Source organism: Olea europaea, unplaced genomic scaffold (assembly GCF_002742605.1).
Source record: "Olea europaea var. sylvestris unplaced genomic scaffold, O_europaea_v1 scaffold1549, whole genome shotgun sequence".
Lineage (NCBI taxonomy): Eukaryota > Viridiplantae > Streptophyta > Magnoliopsida > Lamiales > Oleaceae > Olea > Olea europaea.
Genome location: NW_019233087.1, coordinates 32,951 through 56,062, shown reverse-complemented (window position 1 = coordinate 56,062; position 23,112 = coordinate 32,951). Strand labels below are relative to the sequence as shown.

The window sequence follows — 23,112 nt, the reverse complement described above, 5'->3', positions numbered from 1 at the left end:
CAAGACGAAGTTAATTAGTTTAACAGGCCCAATCCAATGAATAGTCGATGCCGCATCAGTATATATGAAACTCTCTCTATGATGCACGTGCCATGTAATTAGTGAATATAACAATCAAACTCATTATTTCCTAGAATATATAGCCAAGGAAGTTACTTACACCCCTTTTGATTCTCATTTTTATCAAAATACATTTTTCTCTTTTTTTTTTTAACAATATATTTTTCATTAAAATAATATTATATGTAAAAAAATTTCTTATTTTTCATCCATACATTATACATCAATCTACCATTCTAAATAGGTGTCAAAATCTTAATGTGTATTCTAATTTAGACCATATTTGATACTCATTAAAAAGAGTTTTCGAGAAAAATGAGTTTAGAAATAGTATTTTTTGAGAATGTGTGGATAAAAATGGGGAAGAATTTTGAGTTTAGGTGCAAGATATTTTATTGTGAGAATATGTAGTTAAATAAGTTCTAGAAAAAAATTTAAAGAATGATAGACAAATAGTGAATTAGTTTTTCTATCTATACCTTCTTCTTTATTTTATTTTTTATTTTTTATTTTTTTGTGGTCGTCTAGCCAACTTCTAAGGTCTTGATTTGTAGAGAGGTTGTGACGAAAAGGAATGAGCATAACTTCAAAAGAAATGGACATTTTAATATAATAACAAGTTAATTCATTCTCTTTCGTTTAAGAAAATGTAGTAGCAACTACAAATATGATAGTCTAGAAAATAAATATTTATTTCGCAGATTGGCAAACAAATGGTGAACATTTTAGGTTTCTTGAATTGAATTGGTCATTTTTACCCATCACTGTCCTCAAAACAATGGTGTAACATCAAAATGGGAAGGTTAAAAATAAAAAATAAAAAAAAAAAAATTTGGAGGTTGCCTCCTCAAGTGGACATTGGGGAAAAAAATTTATTCTTAGATTAATTAGCATATGCAGTCCTTGATGACAATTCCTGTCTAAAAAATCGTTAAGAGAGTATAAAAAGACTTATTTTCTCTTTATAGTTTTTAGACAAGTATAACAAATATGAAAGTAAAAAATACTTTTCCCTTCTTTCAAAGCATGCTAAAGAATATTTGGACATGAACCTTTGAAAGAAGATATGCTAATTAATTGAAAGTTTAAAGTAAGAATGTAATGACAGAAAATTAAGTTCATAAATGCTACGATCAAATATTATGTTTGTAGATCATGCTACATTAGTTAAATTATTACTCGAGTTTCATACAACTTACGGTAACTCCAACACACGGACTCCTCATAATGAAACTTGTTGACCTTAAAATATTCGAAGGGCTTTGCTATCAACAGATCTCCTACTACGTCTTCCTCGAAACTGTAAGATAAACATCGTTCGGCACCAAGAACAAGTCAACTGCATCGTTAGGCACCAAGATCAAGTCAATTGCATGTAGAAAATCGTGTGGGAGAGACAAAGCTGAGATCGGACTAGATGTTATAGAATTACACACCTTTTAATTTTTATCAATGCATGGCTATTTATAGAGAACGAGCCATTGTGGAATTAGGTTTATGACATTTTAACTTAATTCCACATGTTCATAGTCCCAATTTAGTTATGAAAAATTATTTTTCCTTATGTGGCTATGTTTCCTTGTGAATATTGATTTCATATTTTTTCATTAATCCTCAAGGATAACGTGCTAATTTTTAGAAATTGATGATGTAGTTTCCTTATTCCATATTTTTTTTCTTAAATTATAACGCAACTCAAATACAAAAGCCATGGAAGCCTTCAACCACCGAACCCTGATTGCTTCACCATGATTGTCCAGGTTGAGCAGCATTATTCGACTTGAATTACAATCCCGCTACACATACACGCCGCTTTAACTGTTGGGTTACACGATGACGTGGCAAAGAAAACTTATTAATGGGTAACATGTCTTGAACCGGCGCAAATTGAAGAAACCCGCTTACCCTCGCTTTCTTTCACTTTCTCAGTTGCCCCAAAGGCAGAAAACCCTCTCTAACAAACGAACTGATACAAGGAGATCTGCGGGTGCGCTCCACCATATTGAGAAGACGGTGATAAATATAGTGGTCATCTCCATGGTTTTGTTTTCCACCCGAAGTTAAGCGCACGGTTGTGAGGAAAAAAATATTTAGCCGCAAGATTGGAGCAAAGTCGCCCGTTGCTTAGGCCTTCTTCTCCGGTGGAATCTTGAGCAATATTATGTAAGTAGAATATTTGGTCATTTATTTTTACTATGGGGAAGTAATTTATGTTTTAAGAAATGGAAAAATCTAACTCTCACCCCTATTTCTTCGAAGAACCCGACGTACTGGGCTACAAAGTTTCGAACTCCATTTCGAATATATACAAGTTTCGAATATATGATAATCTGGGCTAGTGTTGAACATATGGCAGTCTAGGTTGCACAGTTTCGAACTTCATTAGTATGCCTTTCAATCTCAAGTCATACCGTTGTTTGGAGATGGTGAATGTACATAATTTGTGTGAATAATAAACAATATGAATAAAATCTACTTGTAAACTGTTAGAAATATTTCTTTGAAGGGTTTGTGTAATTTTTAAATATAATCATAAATCTGGAGAGAAATGTTTCTACCTACCAGTAATATGATAAGGCATAAAAGAGTTCAATTTTGTCAAAAGCCTTTGATGTATGACCACATCAATAAGAGAATTTGGACTCACAATTGAATTTGATAGGCACAATCTCAGACAGAGTATATAATGTTGAAGCCCTTTTGTTTTCTTATGGTGGCATGTAAAGAGTGGGTTAAATGTGTAAGTTTGTTAATGTTATTATTGATATGGTTCTTAACATTCAAGTTTGGTTTTAAATTCAATTTTTTTGAGTATCTTGATTCTACTGAGCAAGGGGATTTTGTTAAAAATGTTGTTTAGTTGTTTAATGTGGTGTAATCTGTGTGTCGTTTGTGTGTAGTATGCCGAGTAAGAACTCTGGTCTTTGTCATAACTGTAAAGAGAAGGTCCACTTGTTTGCGGATTGCCCGGACAAAAGGCGATGCCCCTTGGGTAAAAGTGGATTTGTGAAGTGCTTCGAGGTCGAGAGGGAGACGAAGAATAAGGGAAGACTGTTCAATTGCTGCAATGCTAACTGTAAATATTGGGCATGGGTCGATGAGGGAGAATCAAGCTATGGATCAAGTGATGTTACCATTAACTCGAATAATCATGCAGCAATCGACCAAGTTTAGGAGTTCTCTTGCATGTTCTAGTCTCTTTGTCATGTGGTGTCCGAGGAACGAGACATTGAGATTTCTTTGAACGTGACTATAAGGAAGGCCAACGAAAGTGCGGGAGTTGATGTGAAAGGGAAGGGGCCAGCATGAGTAATGGTTATATTTTCTTATGAAAAGGAAGGGGCCAACAAAATGTGGTGTTATTTTTAGTTCATGTGTAATATGTGCCGTTGGTGAGCCGAACAAGTCATTGTAATATATTTGCTTTCGATGTTTGAATCGCTATGTTAACGATGTCGGTGTTAATAGTAGCGGACTAGAATTTGTCTTGTTTGTTATATTATTTGTGTTCTTCATTGTGCTAAGATAGATTTAAGTGTTATAGCTCTTCAAATAGCTGGGTTTTGGTAATTCCTGCCCCATGCCCAAAAAATAGGGCGGGAGGTCCCATGAGCAAATTCCCTGTGACATGACCAAATTTCAAATAAAAGTAGAATAATGGATGAAAAATCTACATACGTTATAACATGAGAGAATAATGATACAATATTCAACCATGTTGGCCGATTAATCAGCAAGTTTCTTTCTGCCAACTAAAGTTTCTTTCTGCCAACTAAAATTTCGGTGTAGCTACAAACCAAGTATCAAGAGTGGAGGAGAGGATGTTACTGGAAAAATCCAAATATTCATATAACTGTGGCCAAAATAATAGAAAACACAAAACTCATTCACACATTATTATATTTTTTTCAAAACACAAAATTTAAAAGGATTGTGGCTTTAGCATAATGGTGGAATGCTTCAAAATATGCATATTGAATTGGCCACCTATCTCACTGATGTCTATCTTCGACTGCCCGGGAGGAGGCAACAGCTCGAAATTCTGCACCACCAAAAGCACTCCTCCAGCCGTAGGTGCCACACCATAAGCACTCCTCCAACTATGGTGTTACTGCACTGAATGCATCTACTCTTCTGCTGGACATATTCTGCGCAATTAAAAGAAGTGAAGTGAGCAAAAAAGATCTCAACTCATGTTCACCTCTTACACCGAAAAAGAGTTCTACATTTATCCTCCAACCTTCCCATCATGAATCGAATAAGAGCTGAATTAATAAAGCAAGAAAGACATCAAAAAAACTCAGCTTAGACACATTACAAATACTTGGTTAAAGTAGAAGCAAAATTAATATTCCAACACTCAAATTAAGGCCAAAGCTCAAGTACACAAATACACATAAAATATGGAGAGGAAAACATAAATAAACAACCCATCTGCATCTCTTAATTACCTTGTGAATATCCGTCCATCATTCTTCTTCGTCTAACATCAAAAGTTCGTCCATGTGGGCGAGGTACATTTGGAATGTAATTAGGCATTGCATTTCCAACTATGAAGTAGAAAAGGTTATTATGCAAATGAAGTATGACTTAAAAAACTTTACGGAAGTTCACCGTACGACATATCATTTGTTCAACCCATTTGGATGAAATTCGGAGTCATTTGTTGTTGTGTAAATGCATAACTTTCGCTAGCACCCTGCACCATATCATGATGTAACCGAAAAGTGCAACTCATATTCAGTAATCGATGGAAAGAAAAGAACCATCAAACGTTGTGAGCATGTGACTGGTTGCTGCATGGAGTATCGGACCGATTCAACTTCTCCTACTGGACTTGGGCCTGCCTTAGTTCTCCCATCTTTGATTGAAGTTATATGGCCCTGCATAAGAGACAAATAATTACTATTTCTATGCACTTTCTTACAAAACCAAATAAGTCACATACATACAGTTGCTTTCTTGGACTTCGGTTCAAGATAGCTTTTCCTCTGTAGTTTCTTCGGTGCACCTTTTCTGTTCGACCATTTCGAATCCTGTACACTTCCCTTGCCAGAGTGCTGCGATACTCTATTATCCAACATTGTCTGAAAAGGTTGCCGTGATATGTTATTATTTCTTCTAATCAACCTCGTCGTCACTGTTCCTTCTTTGCATTCTATCCATTCCATCACCTGACGACTCTGCTTATCATCCCCTACAACCTTGCAGGCAAGCAAAGTAAATGACCGACACAATTTATCATATCTCAACTGGGTTGGACTACTACTCAAATCGGCGTATTTTGCTGCAACCCTGGTGAGCGCTCTACTAACATCTCTCCTCCATCTCCGTAATATGTAGGTATCGGGCAGTGAAGTGACGTTATTACGGAGAAGTACAGTGATTGCATGCCGGCAAATTATTCCTCGATACTCGAAAAGATGACAACTACATACAATTTCACATTTCTCTTTTTGAAATGTGACAGAAAACTTCTTTTTCTTCACTCGATTGTCAAGTATGACATCCTCCAATACCTCATACATCGTCCTTGAAAAGCCCTCTGACGAAGATATGAGATCGCAATAGATCTTCCCAATGAACTCAACCTGAACTTCCCTAAACTTTGAAATTGTGTAAACTAGCTGAAACTGCTTCTCTAGCTCGTATTTCGTTACGCATGGAACCATTTGCGAGTAAGATTTGATATCTGCCTGAAACTCTTTCTCTACCTTATTCCTCAAAGCTCGTTCGTATTGTTTGACGAATTGCTTCAGCGATATCTTAGAGGGCACGTACCCGTCAAAGAATGCATTCATGCTCTCACTGCGCTGAGTGGTTGACATTCTAGCCCCAAAACTTTTTTTCAAATAGCAAGGTACCTAACAGTCTCTGTTAGAGTACAGTCTAGACAACCAGTCATTGTCATGCAAGTTATACTCCTCTACCATCGTACTCCAACCTTCTTCAAAGTCTTCAACATTTTCAGTATCATACCCCAGTACATGTATAGTAGAAAATATTTCACCCTTATCGATGTGGTAGCCAAACTTCTCTGACAACTTCTTCAATATATGCCACAAGCACCATCTATGTTTTGTGTTTGGGAACACGATCTGAATTGCATTTTGTATGGCCCTGTCCTGATCGGTAATAATTTCAAGGAATACTTGTCCATGCATGCACTACAGCCAAGTTTTGAAAAGCCATACAAATATTTCTGTATTTTCGTTTGACAACAAACCACAATCAAGGAGTGTTGATTGCCCATGATGATTAACTCCAACAAACAGCGCAAATGGCATGTCATACTTATTAGTTAGGTACGTGGTATCGAACGTCACCACATCCCCAAACTCCTTGTATGCTTACCTACTCCTATTATCTGCCCAAAAGATATTCCTCAACCAGGACTCTTCGTTTAAATCCATACTAAAGAAAAAACCTGAGCACCTTGCTTGCATGTTTGAAAAGTAAACCTGTATTGCTGCTGCATCTCCTTCTCCAAGTCTTAACCGCCTCACCTGTTCAACATAATTTTGACAATTCTTTTCGATGCAAGTCATATTCTCATATTCCTCTGCTTCTACAACCGCGGAGTTATAACTTTTATGCAATGGAATCCCTGCCATATCATTCACTTCAAGCCATCGTTTGACATAGGCACTCAATTCTCGGTTGCAACAATACAACTTGGACTTTGAAGGGCTGGTTTTATGATTGTGAATGAGATTGACTGTATTAATTTTCCATACTCCACATGCATCTGCAGATGCAGTCAGCCTACTTTACAATCTGTCTGAATGGTAGCTTGCAGCTACATAAAACTGCTTGTGGTACTATTCCTTTGCCCTTCACAGCTACATGTAATCACAACATATCTCACAATTCCGTCATCATCCTTTTGTGAGTTTCGTTTCCTAACCGGGAAGCCCACTTTGTACACATATCTTTTGTAAAAATTGAACATTTCTTTTTCATCACTGAACTTCATATCTACCTCGGGCACAATCATACCATCTAATCTTGCAGTTCCATCATTCACTAAGTTAACACTTTCCAACATATTCTTGTTATTTGATACTAACAAGCTATCATCCTCCATCTCTTCTAAAATTCCTTTCCCTGCCACAAAAAAAAAAGGAAAAATTAAAACGAACACAAGTTCCGGCATATAATTCATCCTTGGAATGCAAGTACCCGAACATTGCTTGCAGCAAATTAGTATGACCAGGTCTAGCATTTTTGTTATATACAAGACTTCTTTCATTTCACTAAGTAAAGGTGTATAATCTAGCATGTTTCTTCAACCCAATGATCATTTAAGATAGTCCTAAACATTTGAGCCCAAAACACCCGATTTACATAATATATGGGTTAAAATGAACACAAGTTACTGCATATAATTCATCCTTGGAACACAAGTACCCGAACATTGCTTGCTGTAAATCAGTATGATCGGGTCTAGCATTTTTGTTATATACCAGGCTTCTTTCGTTTCACTAAGTAAAGGTGTAGAATCTAGCATGTTTATTCAACCCAATGATCATTTAAGATGGTCCTAAACATTTGAGCCCAAAACACTCGATTTACATAATATATGGGTTAAACTTTCCACCCACAGAACATCAAAATTATGTTCAACTACGTATGTGCAAACTATCAAGAACAATCTTATGTTTTCTACGTGACAATAACGACTCAAAGAGAAATCCAGAGAAATCAAACTCAAATGAGGAAGAGGAATACCTTTGTTTGTCATCTCTTCGAATCGAACAAGATTTTGCCTTCTTCTTTGCTTCCTAAGTTAACCCCCGTATTGGGTACCTCATGCAATGTCACGACGAAGAGAAGTCGAGAGAAATCAGCGACGCAATGTCCCCTGTTTCTGTAACAAAATGCCCCGATTTCTGGCACAAATCAACGACCAAATTGCTTCAGTTCATTGGGAAGGAAATATGGATGCAGCTGAGAGAAGTCGTAGGCAAAGCAAAAATTAATTTCGCGGGCAAAACGAAAAAGGGATTGCCAGTTTCGAACTTATTTGTCATTTTGAAATGGGACCCGTCCACAAATTCAAGAAATCGGCCCAGTTTTCATGTTTTTTCTATTTTTTTATTTTGCCTTCCATGTAAGCGTGTCAACCAACATATAAAGAGCACAAATAGCTTTATTACTTGAATTAAACCACTCAAACAGGTCTTCTTGACATGTAGGCACCCTATCCCTATCCCTGTCAAGAAGCCCTATCACTCCAGCAGAGCTGTAGTGACTTTGTATATTTTGGTTTGTAACAAAATGTCTGTGTATTTTATTCATATAAATATAAAAAATAGTTGATGTAATTATAGTGAATTGTCATTCACTCAATAAATAATGTTATGATTTCTTGATTTTGCTAAAGCGAGTAGACATTGCAAAAAATTTTATGCACTCCTCCATCTAATTAATTTCATGATTACGAATGCTCCTCAATGTTTATTGATGCTCCTCAATGTTTATTGATGCTCCTCAATGTTTATTGATGCAGCGTGAAGATAGCACCTTAATTTCTAATTTCATTAAGTCCGAATAATACTGAGACAATATCCAAAGTTGGAATTAACTCCTTGCTTTATAAAATATATAGAAGAACATTCAAATAAGACAACAATTCATAAAGTGTTTAATCCCTTGTTCGAGCTACATTCTCTAAAAGTACATTTTTCTCTCTTATCTTTTCAACACCATATTTTTTAATTAAATGATAATACATGTCAACCCAAAATATTTTACCTTATTTCTTAATCACACATTCTCCAAAATATTACTATTCAAAAATGCATTTTTAATGGAAGCCAAACAAAGGCTATCTCTCTTAGGAAACTAAAAATAGACAACAAACTCTTATTATAGCCTCTTTATTTACCTCGTTCTCTTTATTTTAGAGAGAGAAACATTATTTTAAGTGTATAACCTCTTCGAGGAAAAATTAAAATAAAGTGTAAATGTGACTTTGAGTCAAAATATACTCTCTACTTCCTTACACAGTTTCGTATTCATCTATCAAAATTCATTTAAACCCCCCCCCCCCCCCCCCGCCCCCCCCCCCCCCCAAAAAAAAAAAAAAAAAAGAATTTTTGAGGTGGTTCTGAGTGTGTGTGAGTTGAGCAATCGAGCATTGTCTCAACATTGTACGGGCACCAAAATGTTTTTTTTTATAGATGTATATATGTGTATAATTATATCTTTAAATTGTTTTATTGATTTTAAAATTAAATTTTTTTATTATTATGTTATGTTAAGGGACACAATATTTATGAAATAGAGTTAAAAAAAATTTACGTTAATATTTTTTAAATTTAATATATTATTAAAAAAATAAAATTTTTTTTCTAATTTTAAATTGTCTTGTTTTCGATAAAAATATTTTAAACTATCATTTTACCAGCTCAATACCAAATGCTAAATTAGCTTCATTAACCAATTAGCAACCTAATAAGACAATGAACAGCCCAAAATCCAAATGATGAAAGTGAAGAGTGAAAAGCAATCCCAGATCCGGACCCCATTCGTCATTTCCCTTTCTCCCACTATTTAATTTGTGAAGAATAATCAAATAGAGAAGAGAAAAAACTCCACCGTCGGTCTTTGTTACTTGTTCTGCAATACTAAATATCTACATCATAACAATGTTGTTTTATTGGTGCCAATTATCTACTTGTTAATTTCTATTTCATGGTTTTTTTTAGAAGGATAAGTTTTTGTTGGACAATAACTAAAAAGATTTTCCTCTTTAAGTTTTTCTTTTTGGATGAGTCATATGTGATATGTTATAAGACAAATAGACAGATTATGACTCTTACTTGATATTATTGTATTTCTTATTCCTAATCCTTCTACATTTTTCCTTTGATTGGTAATAGACATGTTTGACATCTATTGAACAAGATTTACTAGAACATATTGAATACAAAAATTTAACTAGTGAGTTAGCTTCTAGAAACGTGAGAAAAATATTTTACTATTATGAAAATAGGGAAAAACATAATAGTCAAAACTCAATTGTGTTTTTTATTGAGAATCATAACCCATATTTATAAGGTCCAAAATAAGAGTAACAATTGGAATGAAATAGATATTCTAGATTAGATAAGATTTATTTATGAATCATGATAACACTAAATAATGGTCAATAATTATCTCATTATTTTACAAGACTATATCTTTAATGATTATTTGTGCAATAACTACCTCGTTAAAAACCTCGTTTGATAAATACCTAGTGGAGAAAAAATCAAACAGAGAAAAAAAGAATATGATTGGTTGTTAATATTTTGAGGTGTAAAGAAAATGCTACCTCATTAAATCGTTACTAGGAAAATCCAGTGGGACAAATTCTAGACTAAGAAAAAAGAATACAGCTACTTCCCCTAATAAAAATCACTAGAGATCATTGAGTCGACGTATTCCAATCTTATGAACTAATTTATTGAATGTAGATATTGACAATGTTTTTGTGAATAAATCAGCCACGTTATTATTTGAGCGAATTTATTAAAAATTGATACTCCTGTTCTTCTAAAACTCATGTGTATGAAAGAATTTTAAAGAAATGTGTTTCGTCCTATCACCTTTAATATAGCCTCCTTTAAGTTAGGTAATACAAGCTACATTGTCTTCATGTAAAATTGTTGGACTATCTTTTATTAAATTTAATCTGCATGACATTTGGATATGATGGGTCATATTCCTTAACCATACACATTCTCAGCTCAGCCTGCTTCATGGATTGCAATAGTTTCATAATGACTGTTGCTTTCAATGATTGATTCATAGATCTCCATGATATAGCTATTCCTCTACGTGTAAATACATATCTTGTTTGTAATTTAGTTTTATGTTGGTCAGAGAAATAATCTTCATCTGCATATCCCACTAAAGCGAATCCCGACTTTTAAGAATAAAATAATCTCAAATCAACAGTATTCTTTGGGCAACGAAAATAGTTTAACACCATTACAATGTTTTTGAGTTGGTTTTAAGCTATATCTTGCAGGGAGATTTATAAAAAAAAGTTATGTCAGGTCGAGTGCAATTTGCAAAATAGGTTAATGCTCCAATTACACTGAGATATGGTACTTCAGGACCAAGAATTTTTTTTCTATTTTCAAGTGGATGAAATGGATCTATTTTTACTTTTACATAAAGCGATTGAACAATCATAGGTACTTTATCCATATAAAAACGTTTTAAGATTTTTTTGTATAGGTAAATTGATGAATAAATAATCATTCTGAAAAATATTCAATATGCAACCCAAGACAAAATTTGGGTTTTCCCAAATCCTTCATCTCAAATTTATTTTTCAAGTAATCAATAGTTTTGTTGAGCTCTTTAGGATTTTCAATTAAATATAAATCATCAATATAAAATGTCACAATTGCAAATCTAAAATTTTTTTCTTTATCAAAATACATGGGTAGACATCATCATTTTATAACACTCATTCAACAAATATTTGCTAAGGTGTTTATAACACATGGATCCGGATTATTTTAATCAATATACTGATTTCTGTAATTTAATTAAGAACAGATTCTCAGGAATGGATTGTTTATTACTGGCACTTTAAGTCCTCCAGAGACTTTTATATATATGTTACTATCAAGTGAACCATATAAAAATAAGTAGTTGCTACATCCATAGAACATATATCAAGCCTTCGTAACAGTAATCAAACTAATTAAGGATATAAAAGTGATGATATTTATTATGGGAGAATATATTTCTTCATAATAATTTTTGGTTTTTATGAGAAATTTTGAACTATAAGTCGGGCTTTGTAACTTGTAATTTCATTATTTTCATTTTCTTTCGTACAAAAATTCATTTGTATCCACATTTTTCAAGTGTTCGAACTACAAGTCTAAATATTTTTCGTTTCTCTAAGGAATTAAATTCTGTCGTATAGCTTCTTTCCATTTTGGTCAATTATTTCTATTTTGACAATCTTTAACAGACTGTGATTTAGGATTCTTATTTTGCATAATATCAAGAGCTACGTTAAAAAAAATATATTATCTACTACAACATCATTTCATTTTTATAATTTATGAGATAATATATAATTTATTGAAATCACATTATTTTTGGACAATTATGATTTTTGAGGAACATATTTTCAATATTTGATTGATTAATCTTTTCAAATGTTACTTCTTTCAAAGTTTTTGGTTGGTATTTTTCTCTTGTACTTTTCTTTCTGAGGTACGGAGTCATTTAAACCAACTAGTCAACTACGCTTTTGGTGTACTTGAAATTCATTTGTCATAGTAGATTGTCTAACAAGGATATTAATATGATTCTTACTTTTCATTATTTGATGCAGTACATCATGTGCAAAAGTGTTGTCGACAACTTTTCATTCTATTTCTATTTCTATTTCTTTTTTCATAATGGCATAATTTATTGAGATGTCTCAATTTTTAACATATTAGGTACCTGAACCTCTTCTGAAATTTTATAATTAAATACTCATCAAAAGTATATGCGTCTTTAATTGGGACCATCTTTGCTAATTGCTCCATTTTCATTTAAATTTTTTTTTTTTTGTAATAGAATCGAATATCATCATGCTTTACACATGCCATAAATATATCAAATATAATGCTAACAAATTGTCCTTATAAGACATTAATTCATGTTAGAGCATTTAAAATCAGTGCGCGATATATTGTTTATCTCTTTGATCTGTAAATGTATCTAAATAAATTATCTTTCGAACTTTTGGTTCGAATGATATTTTGCGAAGATTTGGATGATGATGCATTTATAGATTATTTTCAATTTCTTAAATCATTTCCTAATGTTGAGAGAATTTTCCAATCAAATTGACAATCATTTTTTCAACGTTCCAAAATATCATTGGTAATTAACACAAAACGTCCATACATTTCAATGTTATTGTGCAAAATGCCCATACCTTTCATTTTTTGGTATTTTCACCTCTATTTCCACGTTTCAATTCGTAAAAATGTACCTTTCACCAAAATTTAATGTAAAATGGCCAATATACCCTCATATATATATATATATATATATCTTTCTCCTTGACTGGCAGACAGTAGTCCCTTTGGGTCCAGCGTCATCATTTCAAATTTGCTATCTTTCCAGCAGGTAAATGCATCTATCAACATCTCCTTTTTTATTTCTTCTGGTATCATTCCTTTTCTCTTTCACCCGTTCTTCTCTAGTTTACGTCCTTAATAATTCTTCATGGAAACTTTTGAAGTAGACCTGTTTTGGTGATTAAGTAATTAAAATACTATTTAAAATAGTATTTCTTGATGGAAATATTTGAAATGGAGATATGTTTTGTGAATAATTAATTAAAACACTATTCAAAACTTTGAATAAAATTTCATCTTATAAATATAATAATATGATCGAAATACATTAATTTCCCATTAAATGGCAATTGGCAAGCATACGTCAAAGATTAGAAACGTATGTTGATTGTTATGACTTCAATTCTTTTGAAAAACAAAATATTATTTCAAGTTAGCTAAAGTTATTTTGGTTGTATTAAGGTGTAATTCTAGTTGAAAGTATGCTACAAAAACAAAATATTATTTCAAGAAGTATTCCCTGCAGTGTACTGGAGTTTAAGGTAGAATTAGCACTTAAGACTTATTTTTTAAGAAATTGGAGTCACAGTGTCCAGTCCCAGAATCCTATTAAAGTTACAGACGACAAAGAAGATGACTCCACCTGCATCTAAGCTTTACATAGGTCCTTTTTTTGTACTTGGACCCGTTTGTACTTTTCTAAGAGTTTAGGAGTAAGACTGCAATTTGTTCTTTATTTTTCCTTTTTGTTTTATTTAAATAGGAGGACATATTGGTCATTTTACTTTAAAATTGGCGAATATGACATTTTCCGCAATGAAATGTGGAAATAGGGGTGAAAGTGCCAAAAAATGAAACATAGAGACGTTTTGTATAATAACATTGAAAAGCATGGACGTTTTGTGCCTATTACCCAAAATAACTCCCATTAGGTAATAAGGGCTCAAACAGTATATTTATTCTTAGCATTCTTTATTTTTTATTTCAGTGCATTGTAGTGGTTCAATTTTATATATACTGCAGTATCAAAATAATTAGATGAAAAAATTAGGCTCTGAACCTCTGACCATAAGCCAATTGTAATAGGGAAAATTATAACGTTGACATGATACATAATAGAATTCCCCAAACAAAAGTGGAAAGTGCTTTGTTCTCAATTAAATTAATTGGTGATGTTTAACAAACAATAGTGTTAAATCATTTATTGACGTCACAACTAAAACTTATCAAAATGTTGAGATTTATATCCACTAGCATTAAAAAGACACAATCTTATAATATAATCTGAAAATTATGCTCGTAATTTAAAATTTGAGAAATAATTTCGCACGTCAGATTGCGAACACTATGCAATCATCTAGTATATGTATTGCTACGTGCTGACACACTTGGCCGACCCTCTGAGGCCCATGGCCCACCTATGTCGAACCACGTGACATAGTGGTCGAGGCCCTTTAGCCCACAAAGAATCAGGAACCACTGGAAACACGGCCTATGATGTGGCCCAGATTCTAGAATGCCAGTGTTGTAGCCCAAGTGGTTCATATTTCCGAGGTTGTTCATACCTAAGCCCATCAAGTCAAAGCCAAAGCCTTGAAGCACCTCTTGCATCACTTCTTTCCAGAGATCTGGCTTTACACAAGAATCTTCTTTGAATGATTGATGGAACACCCATCATAGAGTATCAGTGTCTTGTTTTATCAAAGTAGAGGCGGCTTTGCCAATTAATAAATGTTAGCAAGCTAGGAAGTCAAACTTAACACCTACAATTTGACATGTAAATTAACGAGATGAGACACCATGTACTCCCAACTGAAGGCCACGATCTAACTTGTAAAATTATAAATACTCCCCCATGTACCCCATACAAAGGCTAATGCAAGATCCAACACAAGAACGAATACACGTTTCTTTACATTTTACTCTCTTGCAAGATACACGAATTCATACACGTATTCTATAAACATCGATTGGTATTTATTGTACAATTATTATGCAAATATTTTGTCGAATTCTGAACGTTCTCGTTCCGCGCTTTTAAGTCGCTCCCACACCCTTGATCTACTAGTTCTGGACCATCCACGTGTCTTAGCGTGTTGGACCAAGCTTATGTGTGCACGGGTGGGTCCGGCATCTGTTAACAACATATTCTGGGGTCAACATGTATCAAATCTATTATATACAAATAATATTTAGATGGTCAATGTGACGGGTGACAGGGCTATTTGTCAGCCTAATTAATTTTTAGAAAATATAGGAAATTCAATCCATATTTTAGTTTGTGAGAAAAAAAATTCATGAAAGAGAACAAACATCATATAGGATTTTCATTAAATTGAAGAATCTTTTGGTTCTTCATTAAATATCCATTTGAATTTTTAATTTCGCGTCATTATTGATCCAGAGATGATCCAACTGTCCATGCCAATCAAATTGAACTTTTGGCTCAATATAAAATATAATTCAACTATTTAATTTTGAAGAATATGATTAAATATTATATAATCATATAATGATCAATTTTCACATGACATAAGTCGTATGTTTTTTTTTTTAGGGATAAACACAAAATCTTAAATTACACATGATATATTCTTCAAAACATGTGCTATTTCAAGAGTACGTATTTTATTATTACTTATTTAGAGCAATATTAACATTCTTTTGAAATATTTGACTCATAGTGTCATGCTCTTCAAGAACAATAACATATTATTACTTAAAATAATAAATTATATAAGAATTTACTATTTAGGAGTAAAAACATAATTTACATTAGATCATATTTAAATATGTTCTTCGAGAACAAGTAAAGCCTACCTAAAATATCTGTCAATAATAGTGGGCTACTTCAGGAACAATAATATTATTTTAGAATATTAACAATGTTGTGTTACTTTAGGAGCACTTATAAATTATTGTTTAAAAATATTTAACTCTTCGTGTATGTTTTCTAGACAAATATTAATATTTGCAGAGCTGTATTTTTTCGGAGTACTTTATATTTTACTATTGCTTCTTTAGCAAGAACAAATCAATTTCTTTAGTTGAAATATTAAAAATTATAATTCATGCTCTTCATGAGCAATATACCAATATTCTTCTGGAATATTGAAAACTATAATTTATGCTCTTCGGGAGCAAATATTATTCTTCTGGAATATTAAAAGAATGTAGTTCATGCTCTTTAGGAGCAAATAATATTCTTCAATAATATTAAATAATATTGTGCTACTTCAGTAGCAACAACAAACTTTTTCTAATAGATAGATCTACGACTAATATTTTTTTAGAATATTAATTACGATGTTGTGCTACTTTAGGAGTAACAACATGATAAATTATTAGTTTTAGATTTATAATAGAACATCTAAAATTATTTAATCAAGTTAAATAAATTAATTATCAAACATAGATTAAGAATATTTTCAAATATGCACGTGAATTCCTCAATTGTCAAATGTAAAGGCAGAATTAACGCATTACGGAGGCAAAAAAATGACAATTAGAAAAAACACTTAATTTAACGCATGCGTATATAAAATGTGCACACGCACATCAATTCATACAAAGTGATACGATATTGATAAGACATGAAATGTTATGTTTTACATCCATTAATATTTGAATTTTTGTGATTAATTAATGCCTAAATGTACTCATTACCCTTATATTTTGATTTAGGTTGTAAATGGATGGAAAATATAGAATTTGAAAGAAAAGAGCGAAAAATGATCAAAATGGAAAAAAGTGAAAAGCTCAAGGACCAAGTTGCAAATAATCTATAGATGAGACTGGCGATGGAATGAAAATTCAAGAGTCTTGAAGGTCAACTGAATGAAGAAAGAAATCAAAGTGGTGAGATATAGTCGAAGTATCATTATGTATCAACTTTCAGGCGAAAAAGTTATGTTCGAAATTTTTAGTCTCTACTTTAGACCCATTTTTGATATAGTAAATGTCTGAATTCGGAAAATCCTATTTTATCATATTTGTATATCTTTTATTGTATATCTTTGAGTTAACTTTCTAACTCATCTTGAATCACCTCAGTTGGAGATTGGGAGAGAAAGTTATGACCAAAATACTAAAAGTATCCAGCAGAGAAAATCGTTTGAAACGTACGGTCGCGTGGCTCATTTTCCATGCGGACACACAATCTATTTCAGCGAATTTAGGATCTTGTTTTGACATAACCATGCGATAGCACACAAAATAACCATGTGGTCGCATGGTAGAAATTGGTAATGCGATTTTTTCGTTTCATAATCCCGTCCAACCACGTATGGAAACAAATCTTTTCACCATATACCCTAATTCACCCAAGAACAAAAGAGAACGCCCCAACCCTAATTTTCTCTCTTTGTGCTCAAGATCTATGATGTGTATCTAATTTTCTCATACATGATCGAGGATATTAAAGCCCCGGAATCTACACAATTGTGAGATCGAATTGTTTTATTAGTTTAATTCATGTTTTTGGGTATTGAACACTCTTTTGCATTTATTTTCAATGATTGTTATGCTTAATTGCTAGGAGATCTACTAGTTTGTTATTCATCGTAATATATCGCTAAGTTAAATATCAAATTTATAATTGTTTGGTTGATTTAACTTGTAAAGCAACCAGGATTAATAATTTGCTTGTTTGGAAATTGTTAAATCTTAGGAAGAATGTTTGAATAGGTTAAATGCAAAAGTGTGGCTTGTGTTATTTAGTTCATCGATTTCTCTAATACGTAAAGCTGTTATTGAATTAAATCTTAGCACTTGTATTTGGTTATTTGATAATTAGGATTAGTTAGAAGGTCATTGCCCTAACTAATTATACTTAAGGAAGAATATGAAATTAATTTGAATGGTAATTATTTTTCCAACGATGAATATCCAAAAATATGAATTGATTCACACTTGCATCCATGATCAGTTGTAAAAATTCCGAAGGTGGATATTGACTAAGACCAATGTTAGTTTTATTGATTAATTTAAATCGTTGATTGCGTTGTTATTGATTGCTTTTATTGTAGTTGATTTTAATACTGTCAAAACACCTCTCCAAAACATTGTTTATTTGGCATAGAAATAAATCAATCACTCTTCGTGGGATCGACTCTTGCTTCCACTACTACATTAATTTTAAGAAGTATATGTTTTAATTTGGAGTGCCTATGACAACAAGCACCAAATTTAGGCGCCGCTGTCGAGGAGTGATTTAGTTTATTTTTGTTCACTAAGTTTTTTAAAAAAAAATTGGTTTATTTTGTTTAGTTTAGTTTACTTTTTTTTAATAGCTTCCTTAATTGTTTATGCCCGTAACTCAATTCTCTAATCAAGCTGAATTGCAGTACGATTCAGAATTAGAAAAAACTTTGCACAGGTTAAGGAATGGCATTCAGTGGAATTTCGAGGGACACATGGCTAGACATCAAATTGCTTGCCGCTCCAAATTTGAACTAACAACCTCTCTGCATCACTTTTCCTACTTTAGATGTTGCCACTACTTTTGAATTGAAGTATGGACTAATACATCTTTTGCCCACCTTTCATGGTCTTGCAGGTGAAGATCCTTACAAACATTTAATGGAATTCCATGCGGTAAGCAAGAGTATGAAACCCACAGGGGTATCTGAAGAGCAAATCAAATTGAGAGTCTTTCCGTTCTCTTTGAAGGATTCATCTAAGGACTAGCTCTACTATTTACCATCTGGAAGTGTCACAACATGGAAGGAGATAAAATAAATGACTAATCACCATACCTCCAGACAGAAAAAGGTTGAACTCAATTATTTTCAATATATCGGTTTAACATACGAGATAAGAGTTCTTGTGCAATAATAAAGAGATACAGTGATAGAAGATCTCCCTGATGCAAGCCCCGAGAAGTTTTGAAGAAACCTCTGATCCTATCGTTTAGCATGACTGAATAATAAGGCGAAGAGATGCAATTGTAGATAAGATTTCACCACTGATCTGAAAAGCCAAATTTTTTAAGCACTCTAAGCAAAAAGTTCCAGTTTACTCTATCATAAGCTCTGGCCACATCAATCTTCATCCTAATGTCGCCGGCTTGCCGTCCCTAATTTTTTTATGCAATCCGTGGACCATTTCTCGAGCAATAGAAATGTTATAAAAAATACTTTGACCATGAAGAAAAGCAGATTGTTCTCGAGAGATCATACCTTCAATTAGAGGGGCCATTCTACTCACCATGATTTTTGATATGATCTTATATAGACAAGAGCACAGAATAATTGGCCAGAATTTGGTAAAACTGTTCGGATCTTCAGTCTTTGGAATGAGGACAATATTGGTGGCGCAAAGTGCAGTAATAAAAGGAAATCCTCCAAAGAATTCAATCGATACATTCAGATGGTCATCTTTCCCAATATCCCAAGCATGAATAAAGAAACTAGCACTGAAACCATCCGGTCCTGGGCTACTGTCACCTGGGATGGACCAGAGAGCCAAACGCACTTCCTCCAAATTCGGCATTTTACATAAAGAGATGATCTCTTCCTGGGAGATGATTGGTGAAATAAGATCGAGGTCATTGTCATCTAAAGATGTTGGGGACACAGAAAGTAGATCTTTGAGAAAACTAATTGCTCCCTCATGAACCTCCTCCACCGACTTTAGTTCCTCCCCATTTTCAAGAATCATGTGATTGATTGATTGACTCTTCTTCTTATTCTTTACACTAGCATGAAAGAATTTTGTATTAGCTTTCCCTTCTTGAAGCCATTTGATCAGCTACTTTTGTAGCCAAAATGATTCCTCTCGTTCTAGCCATTTGACATAATCTTGTCTACATTGCAAAAGTTCTGATTCGGATTCTGTTGAATATTAGTTCAGTAATGATTCTTTAAGATGAACCAATTTTTCCTCTAAAAACTCCATTTCTTGTTCAATTCTCCCGAACACCTCCAAATTCCATTTTCGAAGAGCACATCTAAGGGCTTTGAGCTTGTGAAATAGGCAGACCATAGGAGATCCTGTAACACTCATCTCCCATACTTAACTATTGGTAAAAATTTCTCATGTGAACACCACATCCATAAGAATCTAAACGGCGTTGGGCCCTTTACCACCATATGAGTCATGTATTGAATAATCATGGTGTAGTGATATGAGGATGCTCTGTCCAAGTACGACATAGAAACCAAAGGAAATTTGTCTTTAAAGTTTTGATTCACCAAGATACGATCTAAGCAAGCCCAAATACGGCGTAAACCTTGACGACCATTATACCATGAAAATTTTGGGCCGTCAAACGGTACCTCCAGAAGATCGGAATCATGAATAACAGTGTTGAAATCATGCTTTACTCTCGAGGGAGGAATAATGCCACCAATCTTTTCGTCATTAGTTCGAATAGCATTGAAGTCACTCCCTATCAACCATGGGTCCGCATCACAGTCTACATTATGTATTAGATCCCACAGCTCCCTTCTACGTTGTAGGTAGCAGCTAGCATAAACAAAGGATGTACAAATACGAATTCCCTCCCAAGAAAGCCATCCCGAAATAATTTGATCCGACAAAATAACTTGTTCAATCGTAACATCGTTGGCCCAAAACAACCATATTTTACCACCAATGCTGACATCAGACATATACTTTGGGAGCTTGAAACGTCTCGCCCATCTATCCATTTTTGAACTGACACCATAGGTTCAAACAGTCCCATAACCGATGGATTAAATTTTCTATTTAACTTCATTAATCGATCTTTTGATGAAACCACACCTCTAATATTCCACATCAAGATCTTCATCATTAATAAAAAAATTTGGATCAAGTGGTTATTCTAAGAACCACATTTTTTCTATTATTCTCCCTTGATTTTCTAGCTGTACGACCTGTATCCAAATCAGTTTCATAATTCAAAATTTGAAGTTCTGGAAGTTCCTCTTCATAATCCCCCTCTGAAGCTGTTTGATGCGGTGTGAAAACACCTTCATTTCCCCCAGATTCAATGTTATCCTCCTCATGTTCCTGACCACCAGTTTGTGTTTCCAATATGACTCCCTCCTGGAGCTCCTCACATGTAACCTGCTGTGTATCGACAGGAGATTGAGTATGCTCTCTTGGTTGTTTCTGCGAAACCACTACTTCAGCAATTTTTTCTAGTTCATTCATCAAATAGCTTCTTGCGTTCCTTTTATATCCCATCTAATAATGGCCAGTTTGAGCAAACTTTCGCCAGAAGTGTAAATATTCTCTTCTCCCATCAATAGCCTATTTTCTTCAACATCCCTACTAACAACCTCCACATCCATTCCACCATTCCTACCAACATCGTTTGAAATTAGAGGGTCTAACATCATAACAGGCATTCCATTTTCTGCACCACCAACCTGTTCCTCCACAGATAAATTGTAATACATTAAACAAAAAAAAAAAAAAAAAAAAAAAAAAAAAACCAAAAAAAAAAAAAAAAAAAAAAAAAAAAAATATAAAAAAAAAAAAAAAAAAAAAAAAAAAAAAAAAAAAGTCAAACTTCAAAAAAAAGAAAAAGAAAAGAAAGGAAATTACAAAAGATAAAAACCAAAATGGAAGGCGGTTATCAAACCAACCCATTTCCAATGTGTGTATATATATATAAATATATAATCCAAACCTTTAACATACACTTTACACACACCAAAACAAAAGAACGGACCAGAGAAGAAAAAGAGAAAGGAAAAAGAGGGGAAAAAAAGAGGAAGAAAAAGAAGAAGAAAAAAAGAAAAATTTTGCCAACGTGTTAGAAATTAAGTAGTCTATACTATTTAGGTTTGAATTTCTCAATTTCGAAAGGTAAGTAAAAGTTACTTATTTAAAGGTTATGTTTGATTTTATAGTTGTTAAGTTGTTAGATTAAATTCAATTTTATTAAAGGGGTTAAGCATAATAAACTATGAAATTGAGTGAAATGAAAGAAAAATTAGTTTTACTAATTAAGGAGACTTTAGAAATCGCATAAACGTGAAATAATTAAGTTTGGGTATCGTCTATTTAATTAATGAAATTTCTTAAAATAGTCAATTATTGATTTAAAAATTATATTATATTTCAGGCGGTAATATGGATATCGGGACAGCGTACCAATCGAATTGATTTTGGCGTACATAGTTCTGTATGTGGAAAAAAATCTAAATATTTTCAAGTATTGATAAATTAATTATACCAATACATTATGTGCAATTATGTGTCTGAATTACATGATTATCATGGAAATGTCTTTTATTATGATACATGTGAGATTTCAAAGATTGTATACGTTACATTGTGACTTGGTATATGAGACATGTGATATTGAGATTTGTTTGGTATGTGAGACGTGATATTGAGATTGGCCATAAATGTACCCATATTTATATATTTCTTCTAATTCACAGAGGGGCATTGGCCGTGGTCTATCCTACACGGAGGGTCTTGACCGGATATTGGTCTTGATCGTGTACATATAGTTCACAGAGGAGTCTTAGCCATGTTCTATAATTGATTATGAGAGGTCTTTGAGACCGGCTTTCGTTCATAGAGGGGGCCAAAGGCCCGTTGCGAAAGTTGTTAACTCGAGAGGTAAATTACATATTTCAGTCAGAGGGTACATTTTTGGTAGATTTTTAAGCACGTTTGATATGATGAGATTATAGCATGGTTATCAGCTGATATTATATCATAATTTTAAGATATGTTTATGACCTTATGTGAATATTTCACTTTATAGCTATAATTACATGATGGTAGTTTGTGAATTATCAAACGATATGGATTTGATTTTCAATAAAAATATATAAATGAAAAAAGTATATTTATTTTGAACTTCTCCACTCACTGAGCTATCAACTCAAATATTTTTTCACGTTTTTCCTTATCAGGCAACAATTGATAATTTGGGCATCTTTTGGAGTTGAGCCTTGATTTTGGAATCAGAGCCACACGACACAGTTTGTTAGCATGACTCACTTCATAGAAC

The 23,112-nt window shown here is 33.2% G+C and overlaps 2 protein-coding genes and 1 long non-coding RNA gene across 3 annotated transcripts; 1 reads left to right on the top strand and 2 right to left on the bottom strand.

Moving 5' to 3' along the window:
- Window positions 1-1,760: 1,760 nt before the first annotated feature.
- Window positions 1,761-3,571, top strand: LOC111376685. The gene is made up of 2 exons (XR_002699523.1): window positions 1,761-2,223; window positions 2,961-3,571. It is a non-coding gene; the product is annotated as an uncharacterized LOC111376685 (long non-coding RNA).
- A 222-nt stretch (window positions 3,572-3,793) lies between these two features.
- On the bottom strand, window positions 3,794-8,057 carry LOC111376684 (protein FAR-RED IMPAIRED RESPONSE 1-like). Its single transcript, XM_022999654.1, has 4 exons — window positions 7,792-8,057; window positions 5,013-7,167; window positions 4,512-4,943; window positions 3,794-4,208 (listed from the first exon to the last, which is right to left on the bottom strand). The coding sequence occupies exons 2-3, from the start codon at window positions 5,886-5,888 to the stop codon at window positions 4,770-4,772; spliced, it is 1,050 nt and encodes a 349-aa protein (XP_022855422.1). The 5' UTR covers window positions 5,889-7,167; window positions 7,792-8,057; the 3' UTR covers window positions 3,794-4,208; window positions 4,512-4,769.
- Window positions 8,058-19,994: 11,937 nt separating this feature from the next.
- Window positions 19,995-20,803, bottom strand: LOC111376687. Its single transcript, XM_022999659.1, has 2 exons — window positions 20,383-20,803; window positions 19,995-20,143 (listed from the first exon to the last, which is right to left on the bottom strand). The coding sequence occupies exons 1-2, from the start codon at window positions 20,801-20,803 to the stop codon at window positions 19,995-19,997; spliced, it is 570 nt and encodes a 189-aa protein (XP_022855427.1).
- Between the last annotated feature and the right edge of the window lie 2,309 nt (window positions 20,804-23,112).